The sequence below is a fragment of the Plodia interpunctella genome, chromosome 2 (genome assembly GCF_027563975.2).
Source record: "Plodia interpunctella isolate USDA-ARS_2022_Savannah chromosome 2, ilPloInte3.2, whole genome shotgun sequence".
NCBI lineage: Eukaryota > Metazoa > Arthropoda > Insecta > Lepidoptera > Pyralidae > Plodia > Plodia interpunctella.
The window spans coordinates 4135841-4155402 of record NC_071295.1 but is presented as its reverse complement, the minus strand read 5'-3'; the positions used below and the strand labels follow the sequence as shown (position 1 = coordinate 4155402).

At 33.0% G+C, this 19562-nt stretch overlaps 1 protein-coding gene and 1 long non-coding RNA gene across 3 annotated transcripts; one reads left to right on the top strand and one right to left on the bottom strand.

Annotated features, from left to right (window-relative positions):
* Nucleotides 1–3137: 3137 nt before the first annotated feature.
* On the bottom strand, nucleotides 3138–8271 carry LOC128678273 (dynein regulatory complex subunit 5-like). Of its 2 annotated transcripts, XM_053759717.1 has the most exons (7): nucleotides 7838–8271; nucleotides 7575–7742; nucleotides 6814–7372; nucleotides 6333–6460; nucleotides 5784–5925; nucleotides 3802–4022; nucleotides 3138–3406 (listed from the first exon to the last, which is right to left on the bottom strand). In XM_053759717.1, the coding sequence occupies exons 1-6, from the start codon at nucleotides 8120–8122 to the stop codon at nucleotides 3826–3828; spliced, it is 1479 nt and encodes a 492-aa protein (XP_053615692.1). In that variant the 5' UTR covers nucleotides 8123–8271; the 3' UTR covers nucleotides 3138–3406; nucleotides 3802–3825. The 2 variants fall into 2 exon arrangements, with proteins under 2 accessions (XP_053615692.1, XP_053615684.1); XM_053759709.1 differs by having other exon boundaries at nucleotides 3138–4022.
* A 288-nt stretch (nucleotides 8272–8559) lies between these two features.
* LOC128678287 (uncharacterized) lies at nucleotides 8560–17033 on the top strand. The gene is made up of 3 exons (XR_008405625.2): nucleotides 8560–8905; nucleotides 11541–11604; nucleotides 16679–17033. It is a non-coding gene; the product is annotated as an uncharacterized LOC128678287 (long non-coding RNA).
* The last annotated feature ends 2529 nt before the right edge of the window (nucleotides 17034–19562 follow it).

Below are 19562 nucleotides of genomic sequence, written 5' to 3'. Positions count from 1 at the left end.
TAGATCTGCCGCTATCAATAACATTGTATTCATCAACATCTTGTCATCTCAAAGTGATCGTAGAACATTTCACAACGATTTTAATTCAATAGGGATAGGTAGTCAGTTGGAGCTGTAAGAACTAGAGGAACAACGTTTGATTTGAAAGTCTTAAGTTTAAATTTAAACCATATTTGCAATGAATAAACCTAAGAATTTTATATAACTTCGAAGTCTTGGCCGTTTTGTGAAAACACTTCTTATACGACAGAAACATACCATTTCTTAGTAAATATGATTCACGTCCAGATACCTGTAAAATATCGCGCCCTAGTCGCTCCGGCCACAATCTATTCAATCGGCAATAACACAATATTATGGACCATTCCTGAATGATGGCACACACATTTGGACATTATCTGACCGTAATGTGGGCGTTTGTTTCGTACATTAACCATGAAATCGTTTGTTAGTGATTTGATTCCTTTTACCCAAAATTTCAGAGAGTTTTGTCTTCGTGTGTTTAATCGGCAGGTTCATTGCTATTAAGACTAGCTTAAGAAACTAAGTTGAACTGGTACATAACACAACATGTAAACAGAATGAAAAAATCCGATATCTCATATAGTGAAATCTGCTGCCTCTGGTACACATAAATGTAAAAACACCATCTATGTATCATCTGAGTATTTAAATCATTATTACTTAGGTATATGTAAATAGATATACATTCGTTCGAACATCTGGCTAGCGTATGAGATTTATAAAACTTAATCTTATTATAGAAAAATCTCACTATTGGTACCTGCCTATTTAAAACTGAGACAAAACTTTTAATAGTAATACCACTCAATTATCCTTTCTTAGACCTAAAACAACATAGCTGGCCATTGTTGTTGTAGGTAGCAGGTACACTTTTACCCCGTTCTTTCGAAGCCGAGAAAATTCTTCCATTGTTGCTCGGCTTATGTGATAGACTACGCTTACATAAACTTTTTTTGGAATTCTGGGTACATTTTCTACAATTATACTAAGTAGATAGCCTATTGCACACAAACTGTCTTCGTCTTGGCTTAATTAATTAGAATCTTTATTTGTATTCAGAATCACATCGATCTTCAAGATAATAATATCAATCGTTCATATCTTTGAAATCCCAAAATGAATTCGATTCCATGGAATGGATTTACTTCTATTGTCAGTTGTCAGCGATCCTAGAATAGGAATCTGTCTCCATTCCTTATGCGAACTAAACGTACCGGATGGTTTCCAAATATGAATCCACTCCAATCCAGACAGGTATTGCATGCACATCCTATTATCTTAAAATGAATCAGCTTAGAAAGCGTATGTATGTAGGGACATTTATCCAAAACGATTTTGCCAACGAGTGTACTGCCTACGGGAATGGAATCAAAGCCTCAAGAATTGGAGGCACAATGGAATTTGTTACGGCAGCGAAAAATTGATTGATTTTGTGAGTGTAGCAATTGAATTGCTGCAGGGAACATTGCTCGCCGTCGTTTATCAGGAGATAGCGGTCGCTTGAGTACTTGTTCAGCATAGACAGTGCCTGTTTTAGTACTGCCAGAGCCCTGGACAATTTCTATTTGTAATTGTTAATTGCGGTATTTTCATGATTTTAGACAAGAAATAGCAGGCATACTTATCCGGCTGTGTCCATATTACTTATATGGGAAGACATTTTTTCTAACAGTTGCAATGTATGTGTTAAAATTTGTGATCAGTCTGAAAAGAGGGCTGTCGTAAAGTCTGCAGTATCATCCGATTACCCTGGCATTATTACGGTCATCCTCGAATGTCGGCATTCACGAAGGACCACTACAGATGTCTATCCGTCGGTCGCTCATATCATCTCAACATACCACTAAAATACACAAAAAATATTTAGTCTCTAACATGCGTACGTTAATAAATAATATTCAGATAAAAATACAAACATTACGATAGAACTTTTTAAAATCATAGACGTATTGGAAAGATGAGGAAATAAATTTGTATTCTATATTTTCAAACCACCAGTCAATGGATGCATTCGAAATATCAAAGGGAAATAAATTGATATAATTTCTGTTGCAGCGGCAGAAAATCATCAACGACTATATCAGAAGGAAACAATGCAAGCAATCATGCGTACCTACTCATATCGTAGGTACATAGTAAGAAAATCAAGCATTTAGGTGGGTGCCGATTCACTAATTTGTCACAGTTTTTTATTTACTGTCACATTCATACTATGTGGAATGATGAACAACAATATCATAAGACGTCATACTATGCCTCGATTAGAGATCACTTTTGGTCTCTTTGAAAGTAAAAATTCTCCGGCTTGAAGTGATTAATCAATTATTCGTATGTAGATAACTATATATGTTGACGGCTTCTTTATCTTTACTAAGATAATTAAGTAAATAAAAAACAAAATAAAATACCTATCCAATTCATCATTACAGTAATTATACTTGTATAGGCACATAGGTATGCAAGGAAGGATTACAATTATCAATGTATGAATAAAATTAATATTGAACAGAGAACATGAGTAAAGCACCTATATTTAATTCATGAGGAAAATATACATTGCTATTATTTCTCGTGGCGTGTTCAGAGTTGGCCATTAATTTTATATTAGGAAATAGTTTCTGTGAACCAGTTTGGCATGTTTAAAATTACATTTGAGTTAAACAATGTCCCATGCAATTTTAAGTCAAATATCAAATATTGCAATGAAACAATTGTTGATTTGTGATAAATTTATTTAAGTAAATAGGAAAACAATGACCACTAAAAATAAATATACGTAAAATATAAAATACATTTTAAAAGTAAGTAGGTAGATAATATTTTAAAGTGAGGCAGATCTAATATCGAACCGTGACAAATGAGGAAGCTTTAAATTGTTTATATCAGAATAAAATACAAGTATTATCAATAATACTTTTTAGTCATAGTTAAATCCACACGATTTCAATGACTACACGCAATCTACAATAATTAAATGACCTATTGAGCATCGGACTTCGAATGGGTCAGCGATGTCATGCAGTTGTTACTAACTGCGCAATAGGTAGAATTTACTAACGAATTTACAACAGAAATTACTAACTGCGCAATAGGTAGAATTCTTTTAAACGTCGTTATGTAGGAATATAAATTATATTTCAATTAGATACGAACTTTATAGTCCGAAATTCCATTATTTTCTAGGTTTATCTACGATATATTTTATAAATATATATTTTATAGCAGCTAAAAAAATATAACATATAATTATCAAATGGAAATTCTCAATTCACACAACTCCAGACTGTAGGTAGACAAATGGATAGCAGTCATTCAGTTCTGTAGCTCTTAACATTTAGTCGCGGAGGCAAAGCTGTCACCGGCTGCCGAGCGCACTGGCGACCTGTTAATAAATTATGGACTCTGGCTGCTGCACTATGGACCAGAGGATGTATTCCAACCAACTAGCCGAGTTTCATAAATCAATATTAGTTTGTTTCACTAGATATGTCATCTTCACGACGAGAGCTAAATACGAAATGCTATGTTCGGTCATGATCATGACAAAATACATTAAGGGTGGGTTGTACCAGGTTTAACATTATTGCTTTCTCAATATTGTGGTGAGCAGAGTATATTATAACAAATGATACTGTTAAATACAAGTTAAAGTGATTTAAAAAATATCTATTTAACCTTCGGCGGCATCTATCTGATTTCGCTGCGATTATGTGTAGCCGGTATAAAAAATATTGTAACTGTTTACCATAATCATGGAAAAAGTGGTGTAGAAATAACCTCAAAGAAAATGTGAATTGATATTTAGACTTCTGGAACTCTAGTGGGATATCTGCCGGGAATATAGTCGGGGTTGTTAGGGTTGTACTCCCAGATGAGATACTCGGGCTCGTTGAGGTACAGGGGCGGAATCTCGTCACTAGGCTCGATCTCTTGCCCGATCAGCTTCTTGTTTCGCTCTAACAACTCATCAACTTTGGCTTGCGTTGCTTCCGATATATCTGAAAAAAAGTTTATATAAAACTGGAAAGATGGATTTCGAACGGTACTTTTTCTAGGATCAAAGATTTTGTACAATTTGCTTTCTTTCTTCTTCTTCGTATTGCACATTTTCTTTGTAATACTGTAGCACTACTACATTTTAAGAACACTGGTTGAGTAGATCAGGAAAATGTTAGCTACAAAGAAATATACAAATTCCTTTAGCATTGTTGGGATGGGATGAGATTGGGATGGCTGAGATCGAATAGGGGAGACTATTACTCACTTACTTATAAAAATAATGAAGTGAAATTGTAATTATTCAATTTTAAACTCAACTGCTGCAATATTGCACAGTCATTAAATATTATTGCTAATCACCTTTAAGCCCAAATCGTTAAGGGAATTAACTATGAAACTCACGTAAACAAATACGAGAGTAATTGCGAAGAAATTTACGATAATTGGGTAATTTAATATAATTGCATAATTGTTATATTTGAAATTTGAAGTAAAGGTTAAGGGGACTGCAAGCGCTACATTTTCTATATGCACTAAATTTGTACATACTTAGGGGAAACTATTTGTATCTTTGTTTTCTTGTTTGTAATGAGTAAACTCAAAAACTACTGGATTTTAATGAAATTTGGCTCTTTATAGACTTTTATAAGCTATTACTAGATTTATATCTGTAACATCAGATATATCTCAACTCTGGTATTCTTTTAAAATATGAAGAATAACCAATTATTCTAGCTCCAAAGCTAAAATATGTTTTGTCACTGTCGCACTTTACAAAATTTGGCGTTTCCAGAACAAGACAAAATATATTAGCTTAAAGTATGCTTTACCTAATAACAGGGTAAACCTATGACATGTACGTTTTTAATTGGTCTTTTTTTATCTAATCCCATCGTTAAATCTTGCTTTTACGCCCCATAACCAGGATCAACTTATAAAACTATACAAGTTTGACGGTTGTGATTTTACGACCGGTCACATGCTTGATGTCAACCCTTTTTGGGATTAGATGTCAAGGCTTTTTATCTTTTTCATCCACGGAAGGATATTGACATTCTATGATGGATCCACATGCCGCCGCTAAGTAAATCCCACGCATTAAATTTTTCTCTTAAACTAAAATAGTATATTAAGTTTTAATATTTTCGATTAGAACGTCAAAGTAGATTCACGATCAAATAGTGTTTAGGGTTATTATAATGCTATTTATAAATTTATGATAACCCAGTATGGATAATTTATCAGAAGGATCTCGGTGAATTTACATAACCCCTACTCGTGAGATTGTACATGAACCATATTTATAATTAATTTTGTATATAACCACAAATTACAATTTATTTTGTTTATTACGACAAAAAAATTAGTCGTAGGAAAATTTTGCCATTGTGAGAATGTTATATTGTCAACTAATAGATTTTGGTATGTAATGCTGATATTGATACAGATTATTATGAATGTAACAGAGCAGCATCATACTGGGAGAATTAGAGGAAACTGACGTGCAGTAAGTAGCAACACCAAATACATTTTGATAAGAGATAGATCCTAATCCTAACTAATATTATAAATGAGAAAGTAATATTGTTTGTTACCTCTTCATGCTCTATCTACTCAACCAATCTTCTTGAAATTTTGCATACATGTAGTTTGTAGTATGCAAAAGAACATAGGGGAACTTTCATTCAGGAAAAATGACTTCCTTCCTTCATAGCGGGTAAAAACTAGTGTTAAATAAAGGTGGTATTTGTAATACTAACGAGTTCTACGCAGATCAATACGGAGGACCTTCTTATTTTGCTCCAGGGCGCGTATGAGTGTCTCCTCGGCTTCACCTGATAAGTCATTCGCCGCCATATCCAATCTCGTCAAACCTCGATTGAGACTGAGCAGGCCAGCCATCTAACAGTGATCAAAAATTCTTTATTTTAATGACTGAAAAGATGAAGTACTACTACTGAAAGCTCTCGACTGGCAACTGGCGCAAAAAAGAAAACAGTGGAGAATTTAAGTAATTAATTACCTATCGAAGTAATTAATTTCAATTTAATAAATATCAAGTCAACACCTTTATTGTACTAAATATTAATAATCAAAAAACATGGATTGTAGTTGCAAAGCAAAACTGATGAAAAAAAAATAGGAATACTCAATGACAAGTTAATAATTCTTCCTTTCTTATCATGTGTTATTGCAATCACTTGTGTCAGATTTCATTCAAGTCACCTCAAGGCAATTAAAGTTTACAATTGAACGACGCTTGTAAATCTGAAAACATTTTGAATAACACTTCAAATTTAGAACAATACCTTCTCTGCGGAGGCGCCGCTAAAACCGCACGAATTGACAATCAAAGTTTGCGGCTTTTCCTTACACCTAACAAACGCTGCGGCGAATATTGTCGCACATTCGAGGGACATCGGATTCAAACTGAAATCTATTGTGAATAATTAATGAGAGGCGAACGAATGTGAAGCGTCACTTTACTTATTCAAACTACCCTCAGGGTCTCGAATAAGCTTTGAAAAATATTTTTTACTTCTATATCTAATATTATATAAGTAATATCTTTTGATAAAAATCGTATTCAGATTATTCTTTATATGGTACCTCATTTATTGCACTTTCAGGTCAAAAGAATTCGCTTATGGATTTTGTTGAGTTCATCTAACTCTTTGATTGTTTAAGTGTGATTTAATATTTTCCCATTCTGAATTTTTAAATTATATGGTGAACGAATATGTATTCGCTTTGTATGTTTTCCATTATCGTGATATTAAAAATGTTTACCAATCAGCTCTATCGGGGCAGCGGGCTTCATTTGCAATGCATACGCGATACCCTGCACGCCGACTTCCTTGAAGCGATTATTGGCTATCCTAACTACTTTCACGTTATTATGAATGTAGATGAAACCACCCAAAGCTTTCATTCCGTAATCACCAATCTTGCAATGGTTAAAATCCAACTCTTCAATGCTCTCTTTTTTGACCAAATTTTGCAGAATGAGTTTCACTTTTGAACAGTCTAAGTTGCTCCGGTTGATTCTAAATAATCTTAGATGTCTCAAATCTTCCAGACCCCTGCACAGAGACTCACAGTCTCCCATGGAGAATTCGAAGTATCTGGGCAAATATCCCTCAGCGACATTGTTGATGCCGAACACTAATGATATTTCCTGCAGGTTGTACAGCTTCATAAGTACAGGCTCGAGCGGAATGTGGTCGTACAGCTTGGGCACGCTGTAGATGCAGGTGTCCTCCACAACGTTCTCGTAAGGAACAGGCGGATTCGGCTGGCGAACCATTTGCAACTGACTGAGACCCAACTCGTAAATGTAAGGGCTTACCTGAAATTATTCGGTATTCAAATCAATATGTATTTTTTTGTAACAAGCTTTAAACGGTTTTCTTAAAAAAAGCAAACCTGAAGGTAAACAAAACAAGATACAAAACAAGATACTAAAAAAGTACGGAACTACTACACTACATTCCAAATAATTATTAACAAATCAATATCTACCATAGAAATTATAAAATACAATAATTTACCAAAGTTGCCAATTCTACAGCATCTTCTTCTATAAATACATCAGGGTTTACTTTTTCTAAGTAATCTTGCAAGCATGTCGACAAAAACTTTCCTTTCCAATAAGAAATGCCCAACTCTTTCCTGTCGGGAAATTTTGTTGCATATGACCTTTTCCAATATTGCTCGTCCTAGTAAAAAGGGAAAAAACGAAAAGGGAAGGAAAATGAAGAATGTAGGCCCGAAAAATTATTCGTTTACCAAATTTCAATATAATACATTTTACCTTTATATGAGGAACACTATATTTCAGTGGAATTGTTGCTGGGTACAAATCCATAAGCATGTCCACGTCCTTCTGGAGAATCCTGTGTAAGGGATTGATTCTATGGAAAACTTTAGACAGCGTAAGAGCAGCGAAGTACGTGAGGGGAGCAGGCGTCAGGTCGTCATCCCATTCGAAGTCCTCTGCCAAGATCTTCCTCGGAAGCTCTGCGACAGAATTCTTCATCACATTTGTGGTTCGGTACGCCTCACGCGTGTTAGATGAAACTACGTAAGGAATCTTCATTTTTCTAGTGTTTTTTATCCTCTTATTATATATAATATTATAAGGAAAGTTTTAAAACTCGCAAATGTATTGTAATTCGTTTTGTAATCAAAATAAATAAATGTGACGTGACAAATTTTGATGAATGATGTTATATAAAAATCTATGTGACTTGCACCAAGGAGAATACCTACCTACATTCGTTCACGTTATACAACCTCATTACAAAATAAGTTGTAAAGAATAGTAGGGAATTAAAATAAATCTGTAATTTTATATTTTATCGCCAAACACACATTTTCATATATTTATTGATAAAATCGTAATGTCTAATATCTGTGTTCTAATAAAATCGAATAAATTCAAGGGAGTTCGAAGTCCTACTGACAAAGTCAACAAATAATTGCCGTTCACGTATCATGATAAGTTACTTCAGTTGTATCAATTAACGATATGTCTTTGTGTCGAGTGGACAAGGTTCACGTTGTAACTTCTACTTCGGTCAGTTCCGCGGCTGCTCGGGCGCGATCGGTTCAAAACAAGCGATAGCGTCCACCGGCATCTATTTAGTTTGTTATTATCAACTAGTGTGCGCGAGAGTCGCCCCTTTCAACAGTTTTTTTTTTTTTGCTTGAATATTTTTTTACAACTGATACTCAATTATGAATTCAAATAATAAGGACGCGTCAAAATCTGGAATTAGTTCACAGTTATCAAATTACAACCCGTGGAATTTGTTCACCCAGAGATCCCGTACCGAAAGCGAAACCAGTAACAGCTCTACCAACCAAAATTATTCTACCGGTGAGTTAAATTAATTTAAACACCACAGATGTGTATTGAAAAAGTTAAAACAAAAATGTATAATTAGCTACACTGTTTTCATATCTGTGATTAGCTATTGTGTCACCGTCTATACATCAGCATGCTGTTTACTTGACAATATCACGGTCACTTAAAATGTACGTTACAGTCCATATGTTAGTAAAGGCAATTTGCGAACCAACTCGCAAACCAGAGCTTGCAAACCCATTATTTTGTTACATATTCTTACAAAACCCAGAAGCTAATGATACGGTCCATGTCCACTTACGTTATTATTCTACATATGGCCCAACTCCGCGACCCAAATTATATAACGTCAGCTTGGAGCCACAACTGACACCTTTTTCAGTATTTTTGCTTGGATATTGTACAAAATCTTCATCTGTAACGTTTAAACGTTGCAATATCGTTCCGCTTCGCCGAACGTAGAGCACGTATTGGCTGAGAGTATTATTGGTCCGTTTCATTGGTTTCAAAACTTCTGAATAATTTTATATAGAAACGCACAATTTTTGTTTATGGATTCTTTTAATGCATATTAAACTAGGTTTTAAGTTAATTTCACTTAATTTCTTTCTTTATAAATAGGAAATATTTGAGAAAAGTGCTCTGATCTTATATTCGTAAATATGATTCGTAAATATAATTCACTCAATCTGCGAAAAGAGATATGAGTCACAGATATAAAAACTTGTGCATTGAGTACAGAAACAATAAAGTATCGTTTTAAAAGATAAGTACAATAACATAAAATAATTTCAAGATCCTTTGAAAAATACTTCAGACAAACATTATTGAAACTTTGTACATATGCGCACTAGGTTTAAAAAACATCAGGCTTGATACCAGGTTCTTTCAAGGCTGCTTTTGTTTTGTTTTTTTTTAACTGTGCACAATGAGCCTTAAAATTCAAGATTCAAGTGAACGTAAACCAGTTTTAGCAGTTAACCCTGATCAAATAAATATCCACAAGGTCTGTAAACAAACGAGACAAATATTTAAGACGTACTAATACACTAATGAGTAATTATTTCGTCAATAGACAAATTCTATGTAGCAGAAATATATGACTGTAAATATTATCTATTACATTATTTTTCTTATCCTTAGTGTTTTTAAATTGGTTGCATTCCCAGCACCAAGCCCATGGAAAGCAAACCTTTAAAATTTTGAAAATTTTGTTGTTTCGTACGAGTGTGCCTATTAATTGTCGATGCTTTTTATTCCTTAATCATAGGACCTCTCTATCATCTGAGTGTTTTCCCTGTTCTTTCCGCCACCGTCGCCAAGCATTGAAGTCTGTTGCAATACGCCCTTTAGTATAGATATTACCACGCCGTGGATTACCACGGCGGAACTATTTGGTACTTATCCAGTAATGCGACATTTTGTAAAGGCGTATAATCATTTGTCATAACCATTGAATTTTATTAATGACTGCGCTAGTGACTCACTAAATTATTTTAATGAGTTATTATTAAAACCAATTTCTTAATTCAGAGTTTGGCCTTTCTTTGGCTTAAGTCTAATATCTACATGCTTATTGGCCTCTTATTTCTCCAAATCGCGCAAGTGGAAAAGAAGTAGCGGCGACATTCTTCCAATAAATATGGCATTTTCATCTGTCTAATTTATTCTCTAATGTTACGAGTACGAATACAAATAACACTGCGTCAACCTCTGTAAAGAGTGTAAACTGTGGCCTTTGCAAGCATCCTACGTTGATATTGAAGGCCTCGCTTTGTCATTGCATGTGCGGTGCAATTAACTCTGTACAACAACGCTATCAAGATAGGGTAGTGGATGCAATTTACAGTTTTTATTATGATCTTGCTTTGGATTCCGAAAGGTTAGATTTATGTTTGGAAAGATGTTTATTTATAAACTCTCTGATGATCGATTTCGATTAATGGTATAAAATTGTTGATTAACTTCATCAATTTTGTAGCTTTGTTCACAACCAGACACTTTTTCAGATGTTATAGTTCCTCACAATAACTGAACTTTTTATTTAAAAAATCCATGGAACTTCTGCGTGCAAAGTGATAATTATGATCTTATTAATTTCTACAGAATTACGAGTAGGTACATACTATACAGATAAGGCAACCTATGCCAATTACCTATGATATCTACATCTACTTATATATCAACAACATTTTATCAACAACTACGATGAACTGCAATGATTAACCTTTACTCTCTACTAATAGTAGAAATTTTATTACTAAAATAGAAATGACATTACGCGTGGACTGAAATTCCAGTTGAGGTTAATTTACAACTAGCGGTGCTTTCCGACTTTGATCCTATTAGATTTTGATTATTGTATTGTTCCTGAAAAATATTATTAATAGAGATCATTTTCCAAACAGACGGGTGTTAAATAAGTACTTACCTAATAGTTTATTCTCACGATATCGTACGATAGAAGTAAGTATAAGATTTTAGTAGGCAGGTTTCCTTGATATAAATTTATTCTGATTAATAATGATCAACGTGTTCTTGTTGTCTTTATGTTGTTGTTGCTCATTTATTTTGAAAATTCTAGTTATAACTTGTTTTTCGTCTGTAAATGGTGCAATAATGAGTTTACCTGTCTATCAATTTGCAGGTACACAGCACGGATCCTTGCAGAGGCAGACATGCAAAAGCAACGAAGAATACCTTTGGATGATGTAAGTTAATTTAAAGTGAGAAAAGTAAGTGCATCTAGTTGGAAATTAAGAAACTGATAATATCATCAGTTTCTGACAAAAGATGCAAAATTGTGTAATTTTTATTGAAACACACTCAGATTTATCTAAATTATTGTGAGAAAATTTGAAATACTAATTTTTTCAACATAATTTGTACATGCTTTTTTTTATAAAAAGTATGTCACATACTTTCTAAATACAAATTTTCTTTCTAACAAGTTTTCCCATTATCTTAAAATTAAAAACAGAACCAATATTATAGATTCAGGACTGGAATACAATATATAAAGTTCATAAGAAGTCCTTTATACTTAGATCTGTTAAAATAATCAAAACTTCTAACAAAAGAAAATTATTAAAGAGAGCAACAATGCCAAACGAATACACTACACTAACATCGTACGCTATAATCTTTAGAAACCAGTTTTATAATCAAATCTGACCATGGCCTCGTTGGTTACACATCTTTGATTAACGTCATTCTGCAACCACATTTTGCATAATTCCCATAAAGTAATATTGTTATGCAATTTATTTGTGTTGTTATATTTTTTCTATAGCATTGTGAAAAGGTATTTTCTATAGCGTTTTGTGGAGAATGATAAGGTCTAACTAATTTAATAACTATAAATTTCATAGTTCAAGAGATTTTAATTTAAATTTCTCTACAAAAACATATTTCATTGTCAGCTTAGTTCTACTTTCTTACTGTAATTGAATACATTCATCTCCCAGTTCACTAATGAACTTGGCTTCAATATTTATGGCATGATGTAAATTTTCTTTAAATCTATGTGATGTGGAATTCCTTAATCAATCCGCTAAATAAATAAAAGATGAGCAGATTTAGGTACTTATTAAAAAACTAACGATATGGGGAAATAATAAATTAAGTATAATTTCTGATATATCCAAGCTAGTAGTGGGTAGTTTTGCGCGGTATTTTGCACTTTTAAGTGGCACAAGAAGGGACTCCGAGCGAGCTATTGCAAAAGGCTCGCATAGCAAGCGTAGTAGATGTAGAAGGTCGCCCAGTAGTTGCTGCAGCTGAGATGCGGTCTCACCTTGCGGCTGTCAAAAGCTAGTGTGTGAAGGAGATGCCACGATCCGCTCGCCTCTCGCCAACTGGTGTCGAAACCACATTGCGTGCGCCAGCGCACTGGCAGCCTTCTCGCGACCACACAGTTTTCTGTTAGACCATCGAATACCAGTGCAGTGCATTGTTGAAAGTGACAGTGGTGTTTAAAATGGAGCACGTATCACATTGCCCAATCCCAGGATAACGACCCGCTGCCACACTAAGGACGTTCTTGCTACGGTTAGTGGTGTTTGTTTACATCAGTTTAGTCACGTGACTAGTCAATCTTGCCGGCAAAATAGAAAATGTGATAGATTCAACATTGCAGTGAATACAAGTTTTATTACTTGGGGAAAACTCTGAGCCAGTACTAGACTGTAGACTGACTGATTTCCTTCTCTAAGACCTTGCGAGTTACCTGTTATCTCAATACAGAAAATACTATACACCTAGTATCAAACAAAACAAAGATAAGTTTTACATATTACCAAAGGAAGTAGTTAGCGCGTCGTTAAATCAAAGATTTAACGACGCATTAACTACAACAAAATGAGATATGAAATAATAGTCGTATACTTTTAGTATCAAAGACAAAAAACTACCTATAAGTAGGTACTATGTTGTATTGCAAATCACCACACTATGTTATGTGTAAAATATAAATTTATGGTTGTGGAAACAACTCTATTGGTTCGTATTTAATCAATAATCAAGTTGAGTACAAATATTAACAAACTTAACAAGATAAGCAAAGATTTTGTTGTCTTAGAGTGATAGAGTTGCCGTAACGCTATATGGGAACTCAAGGTAAAAGCAATTTGAGGTAAATTTTGTTCCACGTCTCGTATTTCATAATAATGTGATTGATGTAATATAATTTATCGTTCTTCTTTACGTAGGCGCCTTTGTGTACTTACTATACTATAAGGTAAATAAAAGAAAAGTTTTAAAAAGTTTCAAATAAACACTTTTTATTTATAACTAAGCGAGACTAAATTATAAATAAGTGCAGGTAATAAAATTTATGTAGCCACAAGAATATATTATAACTTCAAGGGATCACTAGAGAACCGGTAGACAGACGAGACAAAAAATTGGCAAATGTATATGAGTATTTCGGCACAACATCACAGTATTATTTGTTTTCAATTACCGAATGTTGGTTCTGTAATCCAGACGGATTAGTTATTCTAAATAGATCTACGGATGATAGTATTTGTACACTTATCAAACTACCTATTGCGTACATATTTAGCTAGGTAATCCTTATAATTGTAAAAGTATCGATGTGAGAGAGGATATTTGTTAACGCAGTTGTTCGTAAGGATTTTAATGAAATTTTGTGTTCGGATAAAACAAACAGGAATAGATCATAAATCCTGGAATTTCCAAGGAAATGGAGCTAATTAACTCATAGGTACTTTAGAATAAACTAAAACTACGAAACTACATCTAAATCTTTCATTATGTCACAAATGTTTTATAACAAAAAGGTATATTGAGAAACTTGTAACCGATGAGACAATGAAACACGATATTATCAACACTCTTTTAGTTAGGTAATATTGCAGAATAATAAGAAAAAATATCTATGCCAGTATTTTGTCAATCATCTAAATGAATTGTCGGTGATGATTGTGATAAAAACTAAATGGCGAACATTCAATAAAAAACCGTAAACAATGTAGCTCCGATGAAAAATTATGATAAAAAACCAACTCAATCCAAAATTGATAAACACATTTTGTAAGTTGATTGATAAAGAACTCAAAGGCTTTCTGTTTTTCAGAATTTGTAATATTTCATTCGACATTTGTGACGTTATTTGCACGTAATCAGTATTATATTTTACTAATTCAGTATGATTTCATATAACCAACATCCTCTGCAAAAATTTTTAGTGCTCTCTATCAGCTGAATTTATAATTATTTTGCAGCAATTTCAAGGACTAAGTATGAAAAACAATTAAGTACAATATTCTACATTAAGTCAATCATCTTTTTGCGAGTCTTAGCCACGATTACCGAAGAGAAATTCTGCGGCCATAATAAAATATCTTTTATAGCACATTTGGGATTGACGTCAGCGGTTTCCTCAAATCGGATGTCCATAAATATTAGTAAAGATTTCTTCATTCACACCTTGCCATAACTTTGAAGGTAAACAACCTATATTGCGCATGAGACATGGAGGTCATGTGCTAAGGTCTTTTACGAAATAAATGTAAAAATACCATTCAACTACATGTCATAAACTTACTTCCGAGTAGCTTCCTTATGTTTGTCATAATGACATGTTATGTTTGAATGAGAATAATGAGTTAATTCCTCAAAATCACTATTGGTATTGATAATGGTAGCAATGCAAATTAGTAGGTTGGCCAAGTGAAGTCAAAGAAGTATGTTCAAAATTGTAATGTTTTCTTTCTTTATTAAATTTATCTATCATTTCCAACTATCCTTAGTAAAGAGATAATGAAGTCTATTATTAGAAAAAAATATATAATTAATTTTCATAACATACATATAACAAAATAGTGCAACCTTTGTATTCACTTGGAATCGAAATATTATAAATGATATCAAACATATTAATGTTATGTTATGTCTGTATATCATGAAACCTGTAGTGTTCAGTTCACGCATGGTGTAATTCATAATAAACATGAAAGAATTGGTAGCAGCTTCTTTGTAACACTGGTAGCAATTAAGTAGGTAGACATGACTTTTACGACTACATACCTTGTCTAGTAGCAAATACTCGCACACTAGTGAACTTAAACTATCAACCTGTGTGCAGGTTTTCTCACGATGTTTTTCCTTCACCGGAAGTAAGTGATGGTCTATGAAAACTGCTACACATGATTTCGTATTCGCATTATAAGTAGAGAACAGTAGGAATTAATATTCATTACAAAAAGCCGACGGGGGCGTGGCTCTGGACATCGGCTAATCTAGAATTAATTTTTAATCAGGTAATTTATGATCTGATATATTAAATACGATGAAGTTTATTACATTGTTATCTACTACGTACAATATTTGAGTAATTCCTGTTCAATTTAAGATTATCTATATTTTATATTGCGTTGTATGCCATTGCTATGTAATCGTCATTATATTATTAGACAGTATGTATGAAACAAAGTAATTTTATTTTCATTTACCTGTCTAGATTTCTTAAGTATTATTATTGTCTGCCACAGACATTTTTATGCACTTTTATTACAATGATTGTATAAAAAAACAATTTTAAACTAAAAATCTTTACTTTGTCATATTTTCTTATATCTACATAAAAAACACATAGTAAAGATTTGCGTAAAGTATTGTAAATGTATTGTAATAAGGCCTAACCAAGTAACATATTCCTTGCATAATTTGTTTTTGAACTTGTTTCATAATTTAGTAGTTACTAGAATAGAACAAAACAATAATATTATTTTCTTAATTTCTACCTGTTAGTATCACCTTGTAATAACCGCAAAGTTATCTATCAGTAATTTTACAGTATCTAAAATACCTGATTTTACAACACTGTAGTCATTAATTGGATAAAATGATTAATAAACATTAATTGATAATTAAAAATTCTAACGTTATTACCCGACACGTATAGGTACATTTGTAAATAAGACACATTTTTCAAGTGTGTTATTGCTACCACTGGTGTCAGATATATACGACGATATACATGCGGTATATTTACGACATTTAGCACATTTATTACTTAATAATAGTAATATCTGCTAAAAGTAAAAATAAAAAACAATACGTATGTAAATACGTAGTTAACGGTTACTAACACTTTTATGTTTTGAATGTTTAGTTTGAAGTTTTCTTTCGAAATTCGATTGATAGACCATTAATTATAGTTAACTAAAGTTTCTGTCATCAGCGTTTTTCCCTATTCTCTCCCATCTGTAGATCATCGGAGCCCAGGGTATATTTATTAAATTTTTTTCTTTGTTTCAGGTGGCGTTCCTAGTAGCACGTGTACCGTTAGCAGAACAGTTCTACTTTATTATAAGTTTCGATCGTTCACAAACATGAATTTAATCATATATTGTGAATAATTTGGACAATGTTGGATCAAATGGCTTTAATCCCGTCTTGGTTGCTCATGGCGTGGCTCGGAACGTGTATCCTGTTCAGTCCTTTCGCCATTTTTTTCGTGGTCTGCCTACCCCAGCTGCCACTTCTTGTTATAAGAAGAGCGTGTCACATACCATTCGAGTATATTTGACGTGAATTTGATGGAAAGTGTATAGATAAGCCTGTATATATTTGTAAATAATTAATTAATGAATAAAAAAATGTTATGCTCATAGTTTGTAGTTACTGTTTCATTTTATTATTGATTTGATTAAGAACCTAAGACCAAACTTTATATTTATTTATTGAATGAGAAATACGATGGCTTCCGCTTCGAAATGAACTGGTAGAAGGAGTGGACGAAGTCGTAGAAAAATGGGAGATGCGTAAATAATAAATAGAACGATTTGACCAATACACGAGCTTTAAAATAAGTATTCAATACCTACATGCTAAGTGAATATGCTAATAGCAATGTATCAATGTAAATTGATTTTACTCACCTTCACAAGGTAAGGTTACATACGATACGACATTTATTTAAATCCTATATAGACTAGGCGTCTACTACTACTGTACTTAAGATACAATACCGACTTATTATTTGAACAGTTATACTTAGAATATAATTTTACCGAAATATTATTTTAAACATTGAAAATACATATTGATACACTTTTTTTAAATAGCTGTTAAGGGTAGATATATAAAAGCAGTAGCAGTAAGCTTTTATTGCACCTTTTTGTTTTCCTTTCGCTCGTCTTCGATCATACAACTATCCTAACTAATATTATAAATGCGAAAGTTTGTTTGTTTGTTACCTCTTCTAGTTCTATCTACTCAACCAATCTTCTTGAAATGGAGAACGACATAAGGTATTTTACACCCCGCAAAAATAACTGTTGCCGTGGGAAATTAACGCGGGCGAAGCTGCTAGCAAAAGGTAGTTTCTTATAATAGTTCTCTTCAAGACAGAAAGTCAAATAGAAAGTAACATAAATAGCAGGAAACAGAGTAAAATAGAAAAAAAAACTCCACTACCATGAATCTAGTTCTTATACTAATTGATAATAGTAAACTTAATAAAATGGCTAGATGGATTTTTATTCCAATAAGACTTGTAATAACGCCGTTATAATATGTTCACGCGATCAAGTAACAAGCTAAATTAAAATGACCGACCATGACACGAAACTAACTTCTCGAAATATATAATTGTTTGAAATTCTATATTTAGAACAATAGGTTCGTGACCATTCATGACAAATTTTTCTTAAAATAAACCACAACGAAATAAAATAACTTCGCTAACTACGAGTAGTTTAGTTCTGCTCTCTGCTGGCTTTGGTGTTTGTTGTTCGTCGTCTAGATTGAATTGATAAAGAATATTTTGAATACTAGTTCCTATTAAAGTTATAGATGGCAAAGTTTGTGAGGATGTATGTATGTTTAATAATGTTTATGCAAAATCTACTGGACGGATTGTTATGAAATTTGGTATACGGGTTGAATATAATATGGAATAACAGATGGGTACTTTTATGCCAAATCAATAAGATTACCTAATAAACATACTTACTAACACTTTTTCAACACTATTGTTTTAAAAAGTGATGTTGTAAATGGCACTATTGTCATTTTCTAAATTTCTTGCCTTTTTTCCCCTTTATAGAAAGAGGATTGTTGGAATGAATATTTGGTCCTTTCAAGAAACTAGAATCTTTATTGGAGATTTCCTAGAAAATTGGCACACAATTAAGTGTGTAGACAGTCAGAATGATCGAATAAAAATATTTAATATTAAAAATCGCAACAGCGCAGCGCCATCTACAAGAACATTCTGGTATTAACAAAAGCTATGCAGCAGACTCTCAAAAGAAAATTGAAAACAGAAAGAAAACGGCAAACAGTTCGCCAAACTTTGGCGGATTCGGCATTATTGCTGGTTTTTTATTGCGATAAATAAAAGCTATCGTACAAACTACGCAATGTTTATTCATTCGCGTCGGCATCGCTCTGAATGTAGCGATAGTGTGGAGCCGACAACAATTCCGATGCCGTTAGCAACCTTAATAATATTTGGTTACATCTATAGATGGCTTATACAATATAAAACTTCGGATAGGTACCACGTTGAATCAATGGGTATAGTGTAGGTATATTAGTAAGCTTTCGTAGATTAAACGATAACAACTATCTTTTTCGATTTAATCATCATTATATATCTATATAATAACAATATTTTTTTTATTTAATTACACTATTGTGTAACACAATCCCACAGGACAATGAATTGGAACAGGCCACAGGCAATTTCAGAAATTAAACATAAAATATTCATTTTTACTATGTTTACATAATTTATTCCAAATGAAAAGAAGTTAATATTAAAAAGTCAATACAAAAAATGTCATCATATTTTCAAAAGACATTTATAGTTTGAAATTTAATATAAAATAAATGCCTTAAAGTGGAAACATTAGTGCCTAAAAGTCGTCTTGTCTTATAAGGTAAACAATTATAACGAGGTATACCCCAGAAGCTTATCGCTATCAGTTAGTAGGACAAAGCACTGTCGTCGTTGCATTCGCCAGCAAGGACGCTGACGCGGATGTAGAGATACTGGATGGTTCCTGACATATTCCATGAACTTATAATATTAAAAGAAAGAAATAATTTGAATTTGAAGTTTCTTTCGGTAGTCCGCTCAATTAAAAAAAACATATAGAATACAAACCTAACTATGTCGGTTAGGTTAATATTG